Below are 23,007 nucleotides of genomic sequence, written 5' to 3' on the forward strand. Positions count from 1 at the left end.
CTTCACAGAAATTCAATTATTTTCAAAAATTTTAATAAAATTCATCAAAAGAATTCAATTATTTTTGCAAATGACAAAATTCTTCTCAAAAATTCAATTATTTTCAAAAAATTGAATAATTTTCTTCTCAAGAATTCAAATATTTTTTATAAATAACCATTTTCTTTTCAAAAATTCTATTATTTTCATAAATATAATTAAATTCTTCGCAAAAAATCAATTATTTCCAAAAAATTTAATAAAATTCTTCCAAAAAATTCAATTATTTTTGAAAAAAAGGATTTTTTTGCCACAATTCTATTATTTTCATAAATAATACAATTATTCCCAAATATTTAATTATTTTCAAAAAAGTTAATAAAATTCTTCGAAAATTCAATTACTTTTATAAGTAACAAAATTCTTCGTAGAAATTTAATTATGTTTTAAGTGAATGTTATTTAAAATTTGTTTAAATTCAAAACTCTTCACAGAAATTCAATTATTTTCAAAAATTTTAATAAAATTCATCGAAAGAATTCAATTATTTTTGCAAATGACAAAATTCTTCTCAAAAATTCAATTATTTTCAAAAAATTGAATAATTTTCTTCTCAAGAATTCAAATATTTTTTATAAATAACCATTTTCTTTTCAAAAATTCCATTATTTTCATAAATATAATTAAATTTTTCGCAAAAATTCAATTATTTCCAAAAAGTTTAATAAAATCCTTCCAAGAAATTCAATTATTTTTGAAAATAACGAATTTTTTACAACAATAGTATTATTTTCATAAATAATACAATTATTCCCAAATATTTAATTATATTTTCAAAAAATTTAATAAAATTCATCAAAAGAATTCAATTATTTTTGCAAATGACAAAATTCTTCTCAAAAATTCAATTATTTTCAAAAAATTGAATAATTTTCTTCTCAAGAATTCAAATATTTTTTATAAATAACCATTTTCTTTTCAAAAATTCTATTATTTTCATAAATATAATTAAATTCTTCGCAAAAATTCAATTATTTCCAAAAAAATTTAATAAAATTCTTCCAAGAAATTCAATTATTTTTGAAAATGACGAATTTTTTGCAACAACTTTATTATTTTCATAAATAATACAATTATTCCCAAATATTTAATTATATTTTCAAAAAATTTAATAAAATTCATCAAAAGAATTAAATTATTTTTGCAAATGAGAAAATTCTTCTCAAAAATTCAATTATTTTCAAAAAATTGGATAATTTTCTTCTCAAGAATTCAAATATTTTTTATAAATAACCATTTTCTTTCCAAAAATGACACTATTTTCATAAATATAATTAAATTTTTCGCAAAAATTCAATTATTTTCAAAAATTTAATAAAATTCATCAAAAGAATTCAATTATTTTTGCAAATAACAAAATTCTTCTCAAAAATTCAATTATTTTAAAAAAATTGAATAATATTCTTCTCAAGAATTTAAATATTTTTATAAATAACCATTTTCTTTCCAAAAATGACACTATTTTCAAAAGTAATAAAATTCTTCGCAGAAATTCAATTATGTTTGTCAATTTAAAAAAATTATCGTCAAAAATTCAATTATTTTTAGAAATAGTAAAATTCTATAGAAAATTTAATTATTTTCAAATATTTGTTTAAATATTATTTTTATAAATAATAAAAACTACACCGTAATTCAGTTACTTACTAATTTTTTAATGTTTTTTTACAATAATTCAATTGTTTTCATAAATAATAAAATTTTTAAAAGGGATTTAATTATTTTTATAACTCATGAAATTCTTTTTAGGAATTCGATTATTTAAAAAAAAAAAAATAAAACTCATCGCAGAATTTCAATTATTTTTAATAAAATGTTAATCAAATTCCTCGAAAAATGTAATTATGTATTCTTAAAAATTTTTCAATATTTCAATAAATTCAATTATTTAAAAATTTGTTGATAAAATTCTTTATGTGAATTAAATTTGAAGAAACATTCAATTATTCAATATAAATTATTATTTATTTTTACATTTAAATAATTGAATACTCATAGAATTTGCTAATAAAAATTGATTATAAATGAAATTTCAGTTAAAATTTTACATTATAAATGAATATTAAAAGTAATAACGTGAATTTTTAGAAATAATTGAATTTTGATAAGGTTTCAAATTGAAATCTTTGAAAATTTTAATTTTTCATACTTTTAACTAAAAATTCTGCAGAATTTGAAAATTCTCAAAGAGCTTTTTCAAAAATTATACTTATTAAAAATAATTGATTTAAAGAAGAATTTTAGTTAAAACTTTTAGAAAATCCTAATTCCTATGGAAAGAGAATTATTCGATTAAATATTTATTCAAAAAAGAATTTATTTATGTTTTCGAATAATTTTTTTTAATTAAATTCATAAATAAATATAATTGAACAGTTTTTTGAGTGTCTAATAATTTTTATAGAGCGAATCAGAATATTCTTTACGGTTAGGGATGAAGTCAAAATTTTGTCTGGAAATCAGGGAAAAACAAAATTAAATTTTTCTGGTAACCCTGGTAGAAGATAGAAATGAGGAAATAAAAATTTATCAAATTTTGACATCGCAGGGACGTCATAAACTTCAAAAGTCCTTAGAAGATTCCCATATCCGAATGTTAAGCGAATAGTAATTTTGCATCAAAATTTTAATTTATGTCAAAATTATGATAAACAGTATTTTTAACTGCTTTCAATATTCGGCACGCAGTTTATAAATTTATCAAAATTATGATAAAAAGCATTTTTAACTGCTTTCAATATTTGTCACGCAGTTTATAAATTTATAAATTTATCGAAAAAACTACTAAATAGGTGATAGTTTGGTAAAAATAAGTTAATGACTCAAACAAAAAAGGAGAAAATAAATTAAATCTGCAATTTAACCAACATCCACAGTAATAGAATAAATTACCCTTCCTTTTTTTTTGCTTATCTACAATTTGCAGTTATACCCAAATTTGTTATTAATGACACTTTTTTTTATTTTTAATTTATTTTCATCCTTTGCATTGTTCCTGAATATTTTTACATAAATTACATATTTCGATACCGTTTTCAATCTCTAGGACAGTATTTTTCGACAGTCCTCTGTCGAAAAATTCATTTATGCAAATAAACAAATTAAATAGCAATAAAAAAAATTTCTCTTACCGCATTATTTCCATCTGTCTGCGTACTGGGATCGTCATCCTGCTCGTTACCTCCATAATCATAGTCCTGCTCGGAACTTTTTGTTAAATTCAAAACACCAGGAACAACTTTTATCGTTATTTCACCATCAATTCGATTTGAGGACGAATTCAAGTTTTCTTCAATTTTTTCGGTTGTTGTCTCAATATTGCCTATTGTCACAAAATCGAGATCAATTTTCGTCATATTTTTCGGTTCGTACTTTAAATTTCCATAGGCGTCCCGTTTCAGATACTTTCCAATTTCAATGTTCCGATAATCACGTCGAACTTCACTTTTTGGCGTTGTTGGATCGTTGGATGTGAGGCGTCTAATGATGTCGTCATATTTCTTCATTGATGGTTTTACATCGTTCTCGTAGAAATCGTTCTTTAATTCATCTTCTACTGGAAACATTCCATTATCTTCATCATCATCGTTCAGTTTGTCTGGAAGTTTTTCGAAAGTATCGAAAGATTTACTCGAATATTTACTTTCCGCCGAGGAATATTCGTTGTCCGGGGAATATTTGGGAAATTCACTTTTCGGTTTTCGGTATCTTTCTTCATTGGACTTTCGATCTTTTGAATATCTTTCTTCATCGTATTTTCGATATCTTTCTTCATCGTATTTTCTGTCTTTTGGATATCTTCTTCTCTCTTCTGTCGGGTACCAAGTGTCATCGTCATAATCTTCAGTTTCGTTTTCTTCATCGTCGAGGAAAAGATCGTCGTCAAATGTTTTGTCATAATCGTGCCTCGTAACGTTTAGTTTAGAAATTTTTCGAACAAATCTATCATCATCATTATCATTATCGAGATCATGAAACCTGTTTCGCGAGTTTCTGAATTTTCGTCTACGATCTCTCCCAACGTCCTTGCGAATCGAGTTCTTAAACTTCCAGTCCCACCTTTCTAGACGACCCTTACTGTCATCATTCTCATAATCTCCCATTCTCATGTGTTTACGGGACATCCTTCTAATTGGATAGAATTCCTCGTCCTCGTTTGAATCATCATCGTATCGATTCAATTTATCGTAGTCATAGTAATCCGTATCCTCATCATCATCATCATATTCCCAGGAATTCTTACGGGTCCTGTCTCTACTGGGACGAATTCTATGATTTCTGGCTCTACTTCCAAAATGTGTCTTGCGACGTCTAGTGGAGAATGCTTGCTTATCGCGATAATAGGGAAAATGTCTTGAATCATATTTATCGCGATAATTTTTTAAATAACTTCTAGAGTATAATTGCGAATGGTAATCATTTTCTGATTCGTCATCAGCATCATTGTAGTCTTCATCGTCTCTCCATGAACGGGGATAATTGTGATGCCATCGCGATGATGTTGATGATAATGATGATGATTGTGGAGATGATGGCGATTCGTGCCTGTGTCTGTGTCGATGCACCACTTGATTATCATCATCATCCTGATGATGTCTACCATCCACAAACCAAAATCCCAATAAAATTAGGCAAAAAAATTGCCATCTCAACACCGTCCAATCTCTCGACATCTTCAAGTTCGTCTATTGACGACCTCTAATCCGCACAACACTTACATCATTCCCGGTCCTTGCTCTTTCCTTTGTTTTCTATCATTCGATTTCTATAGTCGATAATAAATGATGCAATAATTATTTTCCGAAAAAGGAAAAAAAAAATTCAAAAAGGAATTACAGATTAATAAACATTTTCCACAACCAAAAAGAATTTCTCATTTTATAAATGATGCAATCGATTTTCCCAAACAGGAAAAAAATTTCCAAAACGAAATTAAAGATAAATAAAATTTTTCCACAAGCAAAAAAGAACTTTCTTATTTTGTCACAGTTTTTCTAAGGAGGTCAAATTGAGATCCACAACCAAAAAGAACTTTGTCATTTTATTCAAATTTTTCTAAGGATGTCAAATTGAGACAAAATTTTCTACATCCTTAGAAAAATTGTTGTTTGGTTAAAACACAACTAAAGTGGAATATTAATAAAAATTTTATATTTTCGAAAATGTTTTATTAAAAAAATTTTTTTAAAATTAACTTGTTTTTCAGTTTACAAAAAATTTTCCCAAGAATTCCACGCGAAGAAAAGATTCTTCGCGTGGAATTCTTGGGAAAATTTAGTACAATTTTTCCAAAAATCATAAATAATAAAAATTTTACAGGAATTTGTTGTTTAATTATTTTCAAAAAATTTCATAAAATCCTTCTAAAAAAATTCAATTATTCCCATAAATAATAAAAAATCTTCTGAGAATTTAAATAATATTTAAAAATGTTAATAAATCATAAATAATAAAAATTTGACAGGAATTAAATTTGATGTACATTTATTCGCAACAATTCAATTATCTTTATAAATAACAAAATTCTTCGGAAAAATTCAATTATTTTCAAAAAATTTCATAAAATCCTTCTAAAAATTTAATTATTCTCATAAATAATAAAAATCTAAGAATTTAAATAATATTCAAAAATGTTAATAAATTATAAATAATACAAATTTTACAGAAATTAAATTTGTTGTAAATTTCTTAGCAATAATTCAATTATTTTTGTAACTAATAAAATTCTTTTGAAGAATACAATTATATTTTCATAAATAATAAAATTTTTCGCAGAAATTGAATTATGTTCAAAAATTATTAAAAATTCTTCGCAAAAATTCCAATATGTTGAAAATTTTTTTAAAAAAATTCTTCCAAGAAATTCAATTATTATTTTTGAAAATACTAAATTTTATGGAACAATTTTATTATTTTCCATAAATAATAAAATTATTCCCAAAAATTTAATTATTTTTAAAATATTCAATAAAATTCTTCGGAAGAATTCAATTATTTTCATAAATTATCAAAATTCTTCTGAAAAATCCAATTATTTTCAAAAAATTTCATAAAATCCTTCTAAAAATTCAATTATCCTCATAAATAATATAAAAATCTTCGAAGAATTAAAATAATATTTAAAAATGTTAATAAAATTCTTTGAAATAATTCAATTGCATGTTATCATATAATTAACAAAATTCTTCACAAAAATTCAATTATTTCCAAAAAAATTGAATAAACTTCTTTCACAGAATGAAATTATTTTCGAAAATAACAAATTTTTTGCATAAATTCAATTATTTTCATAAAATTAAATTAAATTCTTCTAAATAATTAAAATATTCTCTTAAATAATAAAATTCTTCTAAAAAATTCAATTATCTTAAAAAAAAAAATAAAATTCTTCTGAGAATTTGAATAATATTTAAAAATGTTAATATAATTCTTCGCAAAAATTTAAATATTCTTATAAATAACAAAATTCTTACCAGAAATTCAATTATTTTCATAAATAACAAAATTTTTCCAAAAAAATTCAATTATTTTCAAAAATAACAAAATTCTTAGCTGTAAAAATTGAATTATTTTAAAAAAATAGAATTAAATTTTCCATAGAATTAAATAATTTCTGAAAAATTTAATAATTCTTTTCCAAAAATTCAATTATTTTCAAAAAAATTTAATAAAATTTTACCCGTCAACTTCTTGAATAAATAAATAAATAAAATTCTACGAAAGAATTCAATTATTTTCAAAAGTAATCAAATTCTTCACAGAAGTTCAATTATGTTCAACAATTTTAAAAATTTCTTGTCAAAATTTCAATTTTTTATAAATAATAAAATTCTACAAAATTCAATTATGTTGAAAAGTTTAAAAAATTTTAAAACTAAAATTTTTCAAAATAATTGAAACTTTGAGAAGAATTTTTAAAAATATTTGAAATTTTGACAGGAATTTAAAAAAAATTGTTGGAAATAATTGAATTTTGCAGAATTTTATTATTTATAAAAAATTGAAATTTTGATATGGAATTTTGAAAATTGTTGAACATAATTGAATTTTTGTGAAGAATTCCTATAAAATTTTTATAATTTATGAAAATATTTAAATGTTGCTATAGAATTTTATTAAAAGTTTTTTTTTAAATAATTGTCTAAAAAATTCCATTATTTAAAAATTTGTTAATAAAATTCTCTATGAAAATTTAATTTTAAGAAACATTCAATTATTTAATACATTTATTTATTTTTATATTTAAATAATTGAATTCTCGTAAATGTTTCCAATAAAAATTGATTGAAAAATGTATTTCAGTTAAAATTTTAGTTATTTTGAATATTAAAAAGCTTATATCATGAATTTTGAAAAGGTTTTAAATTAAAATCTTTGAAAATTTGAATTTTTCTTATTTTTAACTAACAATTCTGTATGGAATTAATTTTTTTTACAGTTTAATTAAATTTTTTTTGAAATTGTTTGAAGTTTTAAACTTAAATATTCTTTTGTTTAAAACCAACATAAAATTTTTAAAAATTGAGTGACTGCTGATAACTGTGTGCATTAGCTTCATAAAAAATGTTTAAATATAAAATTTTCAAAATTAAGTTGCTGCCAATTTCATTATTTAAAATAAGACCCAAAATGTAATAAATATTACAATAATAAATAATACACTGAGAAAACAATAAATTTGAATCCAACATAATTATCTTTGTTATACAGTCAAAAAATTATTTTTGAATTAAACATAATACTTTTGATTGAATAAACAAATAAAATTTATCGAATAAAAGTTGATAAATTTGATAATAAATTTGATTCAATAAAAATTACGTTTAATTCAATTATAAAATATATTTAATTCAAATATTTTTTTTGTTCGCTACATATTTTGTACAAACAAAATTTTTTTTCTCATAGTGGTGAGTATTTAAAATTAACATTAAAAATGAGAAATTCTTTTCGATTTTCAATGAATATCAGGAAATAAAAGAACAAAAAAGGAAAATAATTTTGACTACATAATTATTGCATCACTAATTACCTGTGCAATGCACTATTTTCTAAGCACCGTTTCAGGAGAACATAACGAGTGAATCAAGATTTATCTCCCAAGGCGTGATACTCGCTTCCTTCATTTATCATCAATGATTGGAGCATTTAATGCTCAACACTCACTGAAACAATTTTTTTTTTCCCCTCTATATTTCACTCAAAAAGAAAAATCTCATCAAACAAACAAAAAACGTCCATCAAAAAAATTCCCGATTTAAATAACAACAGATCCTAATCATGTATTTACAATCGATCGCACACGTGTTTTTCCAATCCACGTGCGACGGTAAAATAAACACTCCGTTCGATATCAATAATTTAAAAAAAATTATCACTCGTCAAAATTTTTTACTCTTTAATTCTAATTACTGTTTCGTTTAATTTTTGATTTATAACGATTGTTATCAAATTATCAATCACAAATATTATATTGACTAAATAAAAAAAAATAGTTTATTTCACTCTTTTAGAATATCCGAAAAATTCTATTTTTTAAAAATCAATTTAATTTGTTTTAAAATTTGAATTGAAAAAAACGCGCGTGTTAATGCCGGTAGCGGTTTAAATTTTTCTTTTGCGCGCATTCGTTTTGTATTTGTAATTTTTTCCAAAGTAAAGGAAGAACAATCCAATCGTAACGCGTGCTAAAGTCGCGGGCGACTGAGCCTGCGTCGGTTAATGCCGACGAGAACGCAGAACAGAAAGCGCATGCCTGCAGAATAACGACCCCCCCCTCCCCTACTCCTCATCCTTTTATTTTCCCTCGACACTAGCAAAAATGATCTTTTTGAGAAAAAAAAAGAGTCTCATGAACTTGATGCATCCGTCCAGAAGATTTACCCAAACTCTCTTGTCTTTCGTTCTTTCATTTCTTATCAACCCGGTGATTTCCCGAAAATACAGATTTATCTTAAGGGACTTTAATTCTCGCGCGATGTTTCATGATAAAATGCGTAGACTAGTCTGCAGCATCAATCTCTTGGTCTTATCTTGATCGTGTATTTGCAAATGAATCATTAGTGGAATATTTTTTTTTTTTTTGAGGAACACGAAAATATTGTTTAAAAAGAAGTGTTATTTTAACTCCGAAAGTGGTTGTTAAAACAACACCCAACATTTTTAACGGACAGTGTGTAATTTTAACACTACTTTGGTGTTAAAATATCAAATGTGTTAAATTAACACTATTTTGGTGTTAAAATATCAAATGTGTTAAATTAACACTATTTTGGTGTTAAAATATCAAATGTGTTAAATTAACACTATTTTTGGTGTTAAAATAACACTTGAGTGTGTTAAATTAAAACTAGAGAGTGTTAAATTAATATTAATATACATTTTTAATGGGGTTTTAAAATAACACCAGAGTTGTGTTAAAACAACACGATACCTGAAAACTACACTCAACAAATTTAACACATTTTTTTCCTGTGAATTGTTATAGAGATTTTATAATTTTTCACAGTGAAATTGACAAATATGTATAGTATAATTATGTATAGTAATTTTTTTTTCATTCAAGCAGGCATCGCACTCATCTACTAAAAACTAGTATTTACTACTTTTTTTTACAATTTTCTACAATTTGAATACTTTTTTTATTTGTTACACTAAAAGCTACTTTTTTCACTCTCTAAATCTGAATTAGTAGAAAGTTACTAATGAAATGACGAAAAGTCTTCCACCAAATGATTTAGTAATAATTTTACTAACAAATAGTGAAATTTTACTAATTATTAGTAGATTTTACTAATTGATTAGTAGAATTCTACTAACAATTAGTAGAACTGTTTTATTAATAGTCGATAAAACAGTGTCACTAATTCATTTAGTAAAAAAGTTACTTTCAATTAGTGGAATTTTACTAAAACATTAGTAAAATATTACTAAAAATTAGTAATATTCTACTAATTGAAAAGGGGAAAAGTCTTCCATGAAAACTACTAAAAATTAGTAAAATTTTACTATTTCTTAGTAGAATTCTACTATTTCAGATTTAGAGAGGCATGTTTGAGAATTTACACTACTTTCAATTTGTTAACAGTTAAAATAAAAAAATTATTTTAAAAAATTTTAATAAAGTTATGAGAAAAAATTTAAAAAATCTTAATTAAATTCTTTAAAACGATTCAATTATTTATTTATTTTCACAAATTTTTGCCTAATTCAATGATTTTTAATATAGATCTACTATTTTAATAAACAATTTCTTAAGGGAATATTGAATAATTCAAAAAACAAATTTTTATGAAATTCTTTGCAAACAATTATTTTTATAAATAAAAAAGTTTTCATAGAAATTCAATTATTTAAAATCAGAATTTTTCGAAAAAAATCAATTATTTAAATAGATTTTTATAAAATTTTTCGCAAGAATTTCAATTATTTTTACAAATAATAAAATTCTTCTCAGAAATTCAATTATTTTTTTAAATTTTAATAATAATCGTTGCAAGAATTCAATTATTTTTAATTTTTTATAATTATATTAGAACTTATCGCAGGATTTCTATTAATTATTTTTAATACAATTTTAAATGCAATTTTTAATTTTTAAATGCAATTTTTTAATGCCCCAAAAATGCAACTATTCTTAATTAAAAATTTTAATAAATTTCTTTGAGAGAATTCAATTATTTAATATAATTTTTTGAAAGAATTAAATTATTTTCATAAACAATATACAATTTTCAAAGAAATTCAATTATTTGAAATACAATTTTCATAAAATTTTTGGAAAAAAATCATTTCTTTTAAAAAGATTTTTTTTAAATTCTTCTCAAGCATGCAATTATTTTAAAAACTTTATTAAAGTTCGGTGACAGAAATTCAATTATTTTCATAAATATACCTAAACATAATAAAACTGATCGCAGGATTTTAATTATTTTTAATGTAATTTTAAATTAATTCCGCTATAACAACGCAATTATTCTTAAAAATTTGAATGAAATTTTTCGAAAAAATGCAATTATTTAAAAAAAATTTGATATAATTTGATTCTAGATTATAATAATTATTTTCAATCTATTTTCAATTATATTTCTTGAATGAATTTGATTATTATGAAAAATTTTAATGCAATTCTTCGTAAAAATTCAATTATTTGAAAATTGTTGATAAAGTGCTTTATAAGAATTGAATTGTTCAATTATTTAATAAATTATTTATTTTTGTATTTAAATAATTTTATTCTCGTAGAACTTTCTAATTAGAATTGATTTAGAATTGAATAAAATAAAGTGATTAAAGTTTTGAATAATTTTATTTATAAATTTCAAGAAAAATGAATTGAAAAATGATTGAATTTTGAAAGAATTACTTTTGTAATTTTTAGAAATATTTAAATTTAAAAAATGCGTTACATTGAAATCATTTGAAAAATTTTTAATTCCTGGTAGACAAAATAAATAGGAATTTAAATATTTATTTTTAAAAATAATGATTCTATTTTTTAATGTAATTAAGAAATTATAAAAAAATTGAGTCTTCAAGTTTAATTTTCCGACAGCTACTTTTTTACTACTTTTTGTTACTTTTTTAAAATTAATTATCGAGTACGAAGCCTGTTCAAATTTTCTTTTTTTTTATTTATGCAAAAGTATTTAGGAAATAAAATAAGAATAGAGAACAGGAAATAAAATTGGAATTTGGTTACTCAGAGAAGGTTAAATCTTCTGATTGCTTCATTGTGTGTGTTTGATTAAAAAATTTTATTGTACGCTCAAGTGGTTAAAGAGTGCTATGTACTATTAAAATTCTTAGCGAATACAAAATTAAATATTTGTTCAGTAACTAAAATTGTATTTTAATTTAAATTTGAATATTCTTTTTTTAGGGTCAAAATTGCGCAAGAAAAGAATAATTATTATCGTTCGTAATCATTATCATGTGTGGGTTGGCCAAGTGGCAAAATTTGAAGATTTTGAACACCAAGGGTTCAGGGTTCGAATCTTCACGAGTGCGAATTTTTTCTTTGTTTCGTAATTTCATTAAACATTTTTCCATAGTGACACGTATCCTTACTGGAATTTTACATGTAATTTTAACAATATTACAATGTATTTATTGTAATAATACTATTATATTACTAATATTACTGTAATATTCGTAATATTACTGTAATATTCGTAATATTACTAAAATTACCAGTATTACAAAAATATTACCAGTGAATTACTATAATATTTCTAATTAATTACTAATATATCTGCAGTATTACTAGTATTGCATCTAATGTTACCAATATCAATATTACATCTAATGTTACACTAATGTTTCCTACTACTTTGCAGTGTCGTTGCCTTGTATCATCAGACGAGTATAGCAACTGATATTACCGACTATGACGACATCTACTAGAAGCAACTGGAATTTGATGACTAGACACCATATGATAATCAACACCAATAAAGTTAACGACAAGTGATAATAAATTTTTAAAATTGATTAACTTTACAATATTTTTTTTTCTTTTTTCATCAATTTCTGATGATTGACGACATTCTTTGAGCAGTTGCTCATTTTCACCGTTTTTCTAAGACCTTCTTTCAAAAATTGAGATTTGCAAAATCATTTGTTTATACTCCCGTTTTTTATATAATTTTAGTTGTATAAATAATTATTTATAATTTAGTAAATTCTTCTCGTTTTTCTACTTTTTGAAAATAGTCTTTCGGAATTCTTTTTTTAAGAAGTCGTTTTCATTTTTTGATACTCGTCTTTTTTTGATGACGAGATTATCATCAGAGAATTTTTAAATAAAGCTCCTTATTACCACTGAAATTTATTTTACACTATAACATTTAGTAAATTTCTATTAATCTCATTTTATGATTTAGTTGTATTTTTTATGATTTAGTATTTGTATTTCTATTTGTTGTTTTATAATTTTGTTCTCATCATTTATTTTTGTATGATTTTCAATATTACAATGGAATATTGGATGGATTTTATATCAATTTTAATAAAATTTTTTTTTAATTTACTGATTCAAAATTAGAAAAAAAATACAAAGTTAAAAACTAAATTTTTATATAAAGTTTTATTATTTATAAACAATTTTAAAATTTTTTCTTTACCGACAGTGATAACTTTTCAGAAAAATATAAATATATATTGTAGATGTGGTTTTGTAAGGATCTGACTACAGTTTCGTAGAAGCGGATTGAGTTTATAAAGGAAATGTGAAAGGGTTACAGAAGAATTATTTATTCTACTCAATATTATGGCTTGCTTATGGATTATTAAATAAATAATAAATGTTAAAATACCGAACAATTTTTTTTTTCAAACCATCTAGTGTTCCGTTTTGGAAAATATGTGAGAAATCTGTTACAGTAGTTTTTTAAGTCATCAAAAATGTAAGTCAATGAACTCTTTTACATTTTATCTTTTCTATACTGGCATTTAAGTCGTCGCTTCTTTTTGGTTTAGAGGATAAAATTTACAGCTATAAATTGTTCACTGGAAATATTTTCACTAAAAAATACTTTCAATTATAATTAAAAATTAGAAAGAAATTTATTGTTGTACTTTTATTTTTAGGGAGCGAGATACAGTAATTGCTACTATTTTGGATGACATCGGTAATCTATAATACTATTATCTCTTTTATTTTTTATAATTTATACCCTTTTTTGGTAACGAAATTAAAATATAAAAATTCTCATATTATTTACAGTTCGAACAGTGTTATTGTCATGTGATTTGAATTTAGAAAATGGTAAATTAAATTCAAACGAAGTTCAAAAATCTGAGTGCAATTTTCATGTTAGTCAATCTGTAGATAAGGAAGAAGAAATTAAAAATTATGATGATGATGAGGATAATAACGATCTTGATGATATTGATGATGTTTATGATAAGAATAATGATGCTGATGATGATTACGATAAGAATGATGATGCTGATGATGATGACAATGATGCTGATAATCATGTTACTAATGATGTTGTTAATGATGCTGATAATAATGTTCATAGTGATGTTGACAACAATGTGGACAACAATGTTAACAACAATGTTAACAACAATGTTAACAACAATGTGGACAACAATGTTGACAACAATGTGGACAACAATGTTGACAACAATGTTGATGCTAATGTTAAAGAAAAAACATTTCTACTCACCAGTAATAGTAATTCAAAAATTGCCCAAATCATTAAATCAACTACAATTAACGGAACCGAATTTGTCTTGGATAATGGTAGGAGACTATGATTTTAGCTTTTCGATATAAGAATTAAAAGAAAATTTTGATGGAAAATAAAAATATCTTAGAATTTCTTTTCACTGTTTTAGAAGATTTAGAATCAACTAAGTATCCAGACAGTAATTCATCATTGGATGCTAGAGACTTTAAGAATGAAGCTACTTCCAATTTTCCAATAAGCACATCATCTATTCAAAATTCAACAAAAGAAATCAGTAACAATACAGAAATTTATGTAAGTAATTCACGAGATGAAAGAATTCCTAATCCATTGGCGATTAGTGAATGCAATAGCAACGTTAATAGTCCAAACAATGAATTAACAAATAATAATAATAATAATAATAGTAGAAAATTGGTAGTAAAAGACAATTTTGGAGATTCAGTTTCATCAACAGTACAACGAACATTTTCCATAAAGGAACTAAAGAGAAGTCCGCGTATTTATGGAAGAAAAGTGAGACAAGTAGAGGATCTGGCAATTCCTTCTACGTCAACTGGTTTTGGTATATAATAAATATTATAAATAATCTATAATCTATTTATTTATTTATTTATTATTATGTAAACGGGCCGTGCCTTTTCGTATTTATGTTAAAATAATTCCTCTTTTGTTTATTTAGTGCCATCGGTGATAGTTTTAAGTAACGATTATTCAAATGCAAGTTCATCATCGGCATATTCGACAAATGAAATGCATAGGCGAACGATAGATAATAATTTTGCATTTCTATCAGACTCGGATTTAAGTGATGACGATGAGAGATGTGAAGAAATTTTTGGCTGTGAAAATAGAGCCTTTGAATCATTTGAAGCTATTGATATTGCACACGATGAAACGGAAATAATACCCGTTGAAGAATATGAAACATTAAAAAATAATGATTACATTTGGAGTTCAATGGGTCTTTTGAAATTTGCACAAGTGGTAGGTGAACAAATTTTATCTGATACTTAAAGTTCTAGTTACTGTACAAGTAAAAATCTATAATTTCCTTTGTTTCTAGATATGCTGCATTACAATGTACGTTTCAATTGGCCTTTGTCGTTTTCACAACAGATACATTCAAATTTATTGTATTTTTGGAGCGTTCTTTTCAATATTTTTATTAATTGTCTATACATATCGGATACAAATCGATCATTGGAAGAGTTACACAATTCGTTTACTTCTTTCGGTAATTTTACGTATATAAATATACGATAAAAATTATAATACTTTCGTTTTTATACAGATGATGGTACAATTTTTCAGAGTTCTATATTTAGTGTTTAATTTTAAAATCTATTTACACATTTTTTTCCATAAATTAATTTTTAATTTCTCCTTAGGAATACGTATACCTTTTTATATACACAACTTGTGATACTGCATTTGCTATTATTAAATTCGAATTTAATGAAGAAAGTAACTATGGAGAACGAATGGCTGTTATGATATTGGTGAGAAATATCAGAAATATTATCGATTTTTGATATGAATATTGTAGATTTTTTTTTATAAAAATTAAAAATATTAAATTACAAATTTAAAAAATTAAAACCAAGATGATTTTACAGATGATTTCAACTGGAGTTGCAGCATCAACATATTGTTACGATGCAATCTTATGCTATTCATTAATAGAAGAGGCATCGAGAAATAATCCCGATGAGAAAAAATTATTACTCTCCTATTTGCCAACGTGCTCGAAAACCTCACGAGCTGAGATTTGTGATATATTTCATACTTGTATTTTATAATTAAAAAAGAAAAAAAAATTTATTTTCCTACAAATTGCGTGATTATCTGCAAAAAAAATGTTTAACTGCATTTCGAAAATCTTTTAAATGATAAGCATAGAGAATGGGATTACCCACGGAATTCAGATGTGAGAGAATAATGCAAAAATTGAGAAACACTTGATTCACAGAGCACTTGGGACAAAATGCGACAATACAATTAATCGTATACAATGGAAACCAACAAATAATGAAAAAAATAACAATTCTCGCTAAATTTTGTGTTGCTTTAACTTCTCGTTTTTGTGCAGCGCCCAAAAGACGAAGCATCGTTCCTGGTTGAAATTCTTTCGAGCCAATTGGATTTATCGTCACATTTTGCTGTAACTGTAATAAAAAAAAAATAGTGTAAAAAATAAAATTAAAAATAGTTAAAAAATAGTGTTAAAAAAATTAGTTGTTTTTATTTTACATCAGGGATCACAGTGTATTTTTCCCTTAGAATAAAATTGAACATGTGAATTATTTTCTAAATATAGGTGACAAGGAAGAGACAAAAAATAATTATAATTATAATTATTATGAACACAATTAACAATTAATTATTATTTATTATTTACAAAAATATTAATAAAATTCTTTGCAACAATTCAATTTTTTTCAAAAAATTTAATAAAATTCCTCGCACGAAGCCGAATTCAAATTATTATCAAACATTTTATTAACATTTTCGACAAAAATTCAACTATCTTCAATGAATAATAAAATTCTACGCAGACATTCAATTATTTAAAAAAAAATTGACAACTATTAAACAAATAATTTAAATAATTAAACAATTATGTTTCAAAAATACAAGAATTCAATTACTTTCGTAAATAATAACATTCTTAGCAGAAATTCAATTATTTTCAAAAAAATTTCATAAAATTTTTTACAAAAATTCGATTATCCTCAAAATTAAAAAAATTATTTGCAGAATTATAATTTGAATTATTTTAAAAAATTTATATAAAACTCTTGGCAGAAAATTTAATAAAATCCTTCTAAATAATAATAATAATAATAATAATAATATTAACAAATAATAAATTAAAATAATGAAATTTTTCGAAATAATTTTCTGCCAAGAATTTTTTTGTTTATAAAAATAATTGAATTCTTGGAAAAAATGTTGTTATTTTTAAAAATAATTGAATTCTATGGAAGAATTTTATTAAATTTTTGGGTAATAATTGAATTTTCGCTAAAAATTTTGTTAATTATAAAAATAATTAAATTATTTCGAAGAATTTTATTAACATTTTTAAAAATAATTCAAATTCTTAGAAGAATTTTAGTATTTATGAGGATAATTGAATTTTTAAAAGGATTTTATTAAATTTTTTGAATATAATTGAATTTATGCCAAAAATTTATAATTTTCAAAAATAATTAAATTCCTTGGAAGAGTTTTATTAAATTTTTTCCAAAAAATTCAATTATTTTCATGAAATTTAATAAAAGTCTTCGAAAGAATTCAATTATTTTTAAAAATAATCAATTTTTTCCAAGAATTCAATTATTTTTATAAATAATAAAATTCTTTGCAGAAAATTGATTATTTACAAAGAATTTAATAAAATCCTTCTAAAAGTTTAATTATTCTCATAAATAATAACATTCTTCTAAGAATGTAAATAATATTTAAAAATGTTAATAAAATTTTTCGAAATAATTCAATTATTTTTATAATTAACAACATTTTTCCCAAAAATTCAATTATTTCCAAAAAATTTAATAAAATTCTTCCCAAACATTAAAATATTTTCAAAAATAACAAAAATTTTCATAGAATTCAATTCTTTTAAAAAATTTTAATAAAATTCTTCGCAGAAAATCAATTATATTCAAAAAAAATTCAAATAAAATTCTTTAAATATTTACATAAATAACCAAATTCTTTCCATAAATATAATTAAATTATTTTCAAGAATTTTAATTTAATTTTTCTCAATATTTTCAATACAATTTTCATAAAATTTCTTTTAAAGAATTCAATTATTTTCAAAAATTTTTATAAAATTCTTTAGGTATATAAATTAAATTGCTTTAAATGCATTTTTAATTAAATTCCTTCAAAAAATATTATTATAAAATTTTTTAATAAAATTCTAAACAATCATTCAAATTATTTCAGATTCAAAATATTGTCTGTTTCAGAAATTATAACATTTTTTAAGCAAAACATAAAAATAAGAAAAATCATCCAGGAGTCTATTATAAAATAAATAACATTAATCGTATTTTGCACTAATGAAAATTAGTTTCCTTACAACAATATTTATAATTTAAATTTTATATATATATATATACTTTTATATTTTAGAATAGTAAATTTACAAATTAAATTGTGATTCTTAATTCAATACAATTTTAAGGAATTATTTTTTGTTTGTAGGTATTTAATTTTCAATACATTGAATTAGAAAATTAAAAATTTTTAATTTCCACAAGAACTCTTCAATACAAAAGGAATTATTATTTAAAAAATTAAGAAGCAAAAATGAAATACAATCAACAATATTTTGAATTCAAATTTATGGAAATGTAAGTAAATTAAAAAAAAAAACTAATTTTTTATTGGAAATATTATAAAAAGTTTACAAAATAGGTGAAAATTAACGGAATTGAAATACAAAAATTTAAAAAAAAATGACAGTCTGTGAACCCCAATTTTATAAAAATAAAAAATTTAATATTTTTACTTGTTTTATAACAACTCGATATATGTGAGCGTACGAGGCACCGATTAAAATTCCAGGTATAATAATTGTTGTCAAATAAAGAAATACTAAATAATTGTAGTCCATAACTTCAGTGAATATACAGTTGTCATCAAGTTTTTTTCCTGCATTCCAACCTGCAAGTGGTAGAAAACCCACCAAACCACCAGCAATCCAGCAAATGCAAATTATACCTAAAAATAAATTTTAATTTATTTTTTAATTCCTCTTCAGATTTAATAAATAGTCCCATATTGGTCGGGCTTAAGCGTCACTGGGAGTGGGGGCAATGAGAGCGAAAGAGAAAGAAGCTAACTCTCTCACTCCCTCTCATTGTCCCCCACTCCTCTCGTGACGCATGCGCCAATAGCGAACCAATCACAATTACTACGCACATTCCACATTAGAAAACACTATTTAAACGAATAAACATATAATTAACTTGATATCAGAATAACAAAATCAAAATCACATATTGGAAAAAAATTTCCTTTCTCTCACCAATTGCTGTTTTTGTTCGAACAATTCGTGAATATGCCATAGGATAAATAATAGCCCAGTATCGATCAATGGAAACTGCAACAAGGCAGAATATACTAATTGTACAAAGCACTATTAAAACAGACACGGTAAATAGACAGGCGTGTAAATTAATTGGTAGTCCAATACTGGCTAAAATTGCAAATGGTATTGCAAAGAGTCCCACTAATAAATCAGCGACAGCTAATGATATTATATAGTAATTAGTTCGTCGTCGTAATTTTCGTTCTCTAATAAATATTATTATCACTAATCCATTGCCAAATATTGCACCAATAGCCACTAAAATTTCACACACTGTATAGGGAATATTCAATTGTGAATTTTTGTTCTCATCATCGTTAATTATTGTATCACTGAGTGTATAATTAATAATACTCGTTAATTCCGTCCAATTTCTTTCAGTTTCCATAACAAAAAATTTTATCCTTTCCTCAATGAGGAAGAATAATAATTGACAAATTTTTATTTAAAATTGACAAATTTTTTATGAATTATTTCTAGAAAATTTTTACTAATGTATACATATATAGTAATCTTGATATTTTTTCACTTCCTTTTTATATCTTATCCTTCTTCCTTTTGTTCTTCTCTCCTTTTCTTCCTTTTTGCAAAGTGCAAACGTCTTATTTCATTATTGTATAATAATGATTCCAAATTTTTTTCCTCTTCACTGAATCTTTGGATTTTTTTTTATTTTATTCACAGTTCGAGAGAAAAAATACGAATTGATAGGCATTTTTTTTTTTTTTATTATTTACTGAATTTAAAAATTAAGTTTTAGAATCAGTTTTTTTTATTTAACAATAAATTATTAAAAAGTTTTTAATGATTAATTTTTCCCTCTTTTAATTTTTCATAATACTATGTTTTTAAAATTCACTTGTTTCTTTAGAAATACTTCGTTTTTAACATATAATTGCGATTTTATAGTTAAAAACTAACACTTTTTGAAACTTTTTTTTTAATATTTTATTTTTATAATAATTTCACACTTTTATTTCTAGACGATAAATTTCTTTTTTACGTCAAAATTTTTATTCGATCATTTCATCCGCACGTGTTTCCATAACACACACGTCCAACTTCTTTGCCCTTCAGAAGTATACTAATATGATAGGACGATAGTAGGTTTTTACAAGAGATTTGTATTCGCGTGGTGAGGAGGCGGCTATTTTTTTTTCTCAAGGGAATAAAAAGGGTAGTAAAATAATGAGTACATGTATATAAACGGAAAATGGACAGTCATGTCAGTCGTAAATATATTAGTTCTTTTTTTCATTTTAAAAAATGTTCCTTGAATTAATTAATCAGTTAAGTACTTATTTTGTAACGTAGTTTGTTTTTAAAAATCGATAATTTCACAATACATTCTTCAACATTTTAAAGACTTTCTGATATTTTCTATCTTAATAGCTAATAGCATATCAATTATGAACAGTATGTTCCCCTTATTGAATATTTTTTTTTTGAAATAAAAAAGAAAAGCTTCGTACTCGATAATTAATTTTAAAAAAGTAGCAAAAAGTAGCTTGAAGACAGAAAAAAGTAGTAAAAAAGTAGCTATAAAAAAATTAAACTTGAATCAATTTTTTTATAATTTCTTAATTACATTCAAAAAATAGAATCATTTTTTAAAATAAATATTTAAATACCTGTTTGTTTTGTCTACAGGAATTAAAATATTTCAAATGATTTTAATGTAACACATTTTTGAAATTTAACTATTTCTAAAAATGACAAAAATAATTCTTTCAAAATTCAATCATTTTTTATTTGAAAATGAATAAAATTATTCAAAAATTTAATAATTTTACTTTATTCAATTCTAAATCAATTCTTATTAGAAAGTTCTACGAGAATTCAATTATTTAAATACAAAAAGAAATAATTTATTGAATAATTGAATATTTCTTAAATTTGAATTTTTATAAAGAACATTTTCAACATTTTTTTAAATAGTTGATTTTTCACGAAGAATTGCATTAAAATTTTTGATAAATAAATTCATTCAAGAAATGCAATTAAAAATGAATTGAAAATAATTATTACACTATGAGAAACAAATTATATCAAATTTTTTTAAATAATTGAATTTTTTCGAAGAATTTTATTCAAACTTTTAAGAATAATTGCGTTTTTAGCGGAATTAATTTAAAATTATATTAAAAATAATTGAAATCCTGCGAAGAATTTTATTATTTATGAAAATAATTAAATTTTTGGCACCGAACTATAATAAAGTTTTTTAAATAATTGCATTCTTGAGAAAAATTTAAAAAAAAAATTTTTCAAAAAATTTTATGAAAATTGTGTTTTAAATAATTGAATTTCTTTGAAATTTGTATATTATTTATGAAAATAATTTAATCTATTCCAAATATTTGTTATTTTCAAAAATAATTGAATTCTTTGGACGAATTTTATTAAATTTTTTGAAAAAAATTGAATTTTTGAGAAGAATTTTTTTATTTATGAAAATAATTGAATTTCTGTTAAGAATTTTGAGAATTTTGTTATTTATATAAATATTTGAATTTTTGCGAAGAATTTTATTAGCATTTTTAAATAATATTCAAATTCTTAGAAGAATTTTATTTTTTATGAGGATATTTGCATTTTTAAGAAGACATTTATTAAATTTTTTGAAAATAATTGAATTTATGCCAAAAATTTGTTATTTTCAAAAGTAATTGAATTCTTTGGAAGAGTTTTATTAAATTTTTTAGAAATAATTGAATTTTTGGGAAGAATTTTGTTAATTATAAAAATAATTGAATTAGTTTGAAGAATTTTATTGGCATTTTTAAATATTATTCAAATTCTCAGAAGAATTTTATTATTTATGAGAATAATTTAATTTTTAGAAGGATTTAAAAAATTTTTTTTAAATTAATAAATTTTTTACGAAAAATTTTATTATTTATAAGAATATTTGAATTCTTACAAAAAATTTGTTATTTATACAAATAATTGAAATCCTGCGATGAGTTTTAATATTTATAAAAATAATTGGATTATTGCAACGATTATTATTAAAATTTAAAAGAATAATTGAATTCCTGAGAAGAATGTTATTATTTATAGAAATAATTGAATTCTTGCGAAGAATTTTTTAAAAATCTATTTAAATAATTAATTTTTTTTGAAAAAAAATTATGAAAATTCTGTTTTATAAATAAAAGTGAAATAAAACTAATAATATAAATAAAAAAAATTTTATGCACTTTTTGATAAATAGAACTAAATTTCAAAAAAGAGAAAAATAGAACGCTCCTCAATTTCGACATTTTTAGATGAAGTTCATCTAACAAGTGATGTCACGTTTTCGCTGGTAGGAGGTCAAACTAGGGGAAACTTAATATAAGATTGTGAGTGTAGCAATAAATTCAAGATTATCTTAAACTAACCCTCTAAATTCTAATAAAATTATTGCTTTATAACAATAAAAGTTAAAATTTTAATAAATATTCATTTAAATAGAGAAAAAAAATGACAAAGAAGAACACTCTTTAACTAAAATTTTCTTAAAATTATTATTGCGTACATTCAACTCGACAATTTTTCAATTTAAAAATTAGTCGCATAAAATATGACAATTTACGATATAGGTACACTTTTAGTGATAATTTAACATGCCACATATTATCTTTAACAGGAATATAACAGAGTGTCTGACAT

At 22.7% G+C, this 23,007-nt stretch overlaps 3 protein-coding genes across 5 annotated transcripts; 1 reads left to right on the forward strand and 2 right to left on the reverse strand.

The window, feature by feature from the left end:
* Positions 1 to 3,125: 3,125 nt before the first annotated feature.
* LOC122504739 (protein PFC0760c-like) lies at positions 3,126 to 8,766 on the reverse strand. Of its 2 annotated transcripts, none has more exons than XM_043616074.1 (2): positions 8,072 to 8,766; positions 3,126 to 4,790 (listed from the first exon to the last, which is right to left on the reverse strand). In XM_043616074.1, exon 2 carries the CDS (start codon positions 4,710 to 4,712, stop codon positions 3,141 to 3,143), a length of 1,572 nt encoding a protein of 523 aa, XP_043472009.1. In that variant the 5' UTR covers positions 4,713 to 4,790; positions 8,072 to 8,766; the 3' UTR covers positions 3,126 to 3,140. The 2 variants fall into 2 exon arrangements, with proteins under 2 accessions (XP_043472009.1, XP_043471931.1); XM_043615996.1 differs by having other exon boundaries at positions 3,126 to 4,804.
* A 4,454-nt stretch (positions 8,767 to 13,220) lies between these two features.
* Positions 13,221 to 16,042, forward strand: LOC122498250 (uncharacterized protein DDB_G0287625-like). 2 transcript variants are annotated; one of them, XM_043606006.1, is made up of 8 exons: positions 13,221 to 13,445; positions 13,630 to 13,670; positions 13,766 to 14,293; positions 14,392 to 14,805; positions 14,923 to 15,227; positions 15,307 to 15,477; positions 15,632 to 15,742; positions 15,860 to 16,042. In XM_043606006.1, coding segments are annotated over exons 1-8 (1,755 nt in total). In that variant the 5' UTR covers positions 13,221 to 13,443. The 2 variants fall into 2 exon arrangements, with proteins under 2 accessions (XP_043461941.1, XP_043461879.1); XM_043605944.1 differs by having other exon boundaries at positions 13,222 to 13,445; positions 14,389 to 14,805.
* Positions 16,043 to 16,084: 42 nt separating this feature from the next.
* Positions 16,085 to 20,072, reverse strand: LOC122498379 (adenosine receptor A2a-like). The gene is made up of 3 exons (XM_043606112.1): positions 19,288 to 20,072; positions 18,769 to 18,980; positions 16,085 to 16,408 (listed from the first exon to the last, which is right to left on the reverse strand). Exons 1-3 carry the CDS (start codon positions 19,736 to 19,738, stop codon positions 16,085 to 16,087), a joined length of 987 nt encoding a protein of 328 aa, XP_043462047.1. The 5' UTR covers positions 19,739 to 20,072.
* Between the last annotated feature and the right edge of the window lie 2,935 nt (positions 20,073 to 23,007).

This window comes from Leptopilina heterotoma, unplaced genomic scaffold (genome assembly GCF_015476425.1).
Source record: "Leptopilina heterotoma isolate Lh14 unplaced genomic scaffold, ASM1547642v1 Lhet_0, whole genome shotgun sequence".
NCBI lineage: Eukaryota > Metazoa > Arthropoda > Insecta > Hymenoptera > Figitidae > Leptopilina > Leptopilina heterotoma.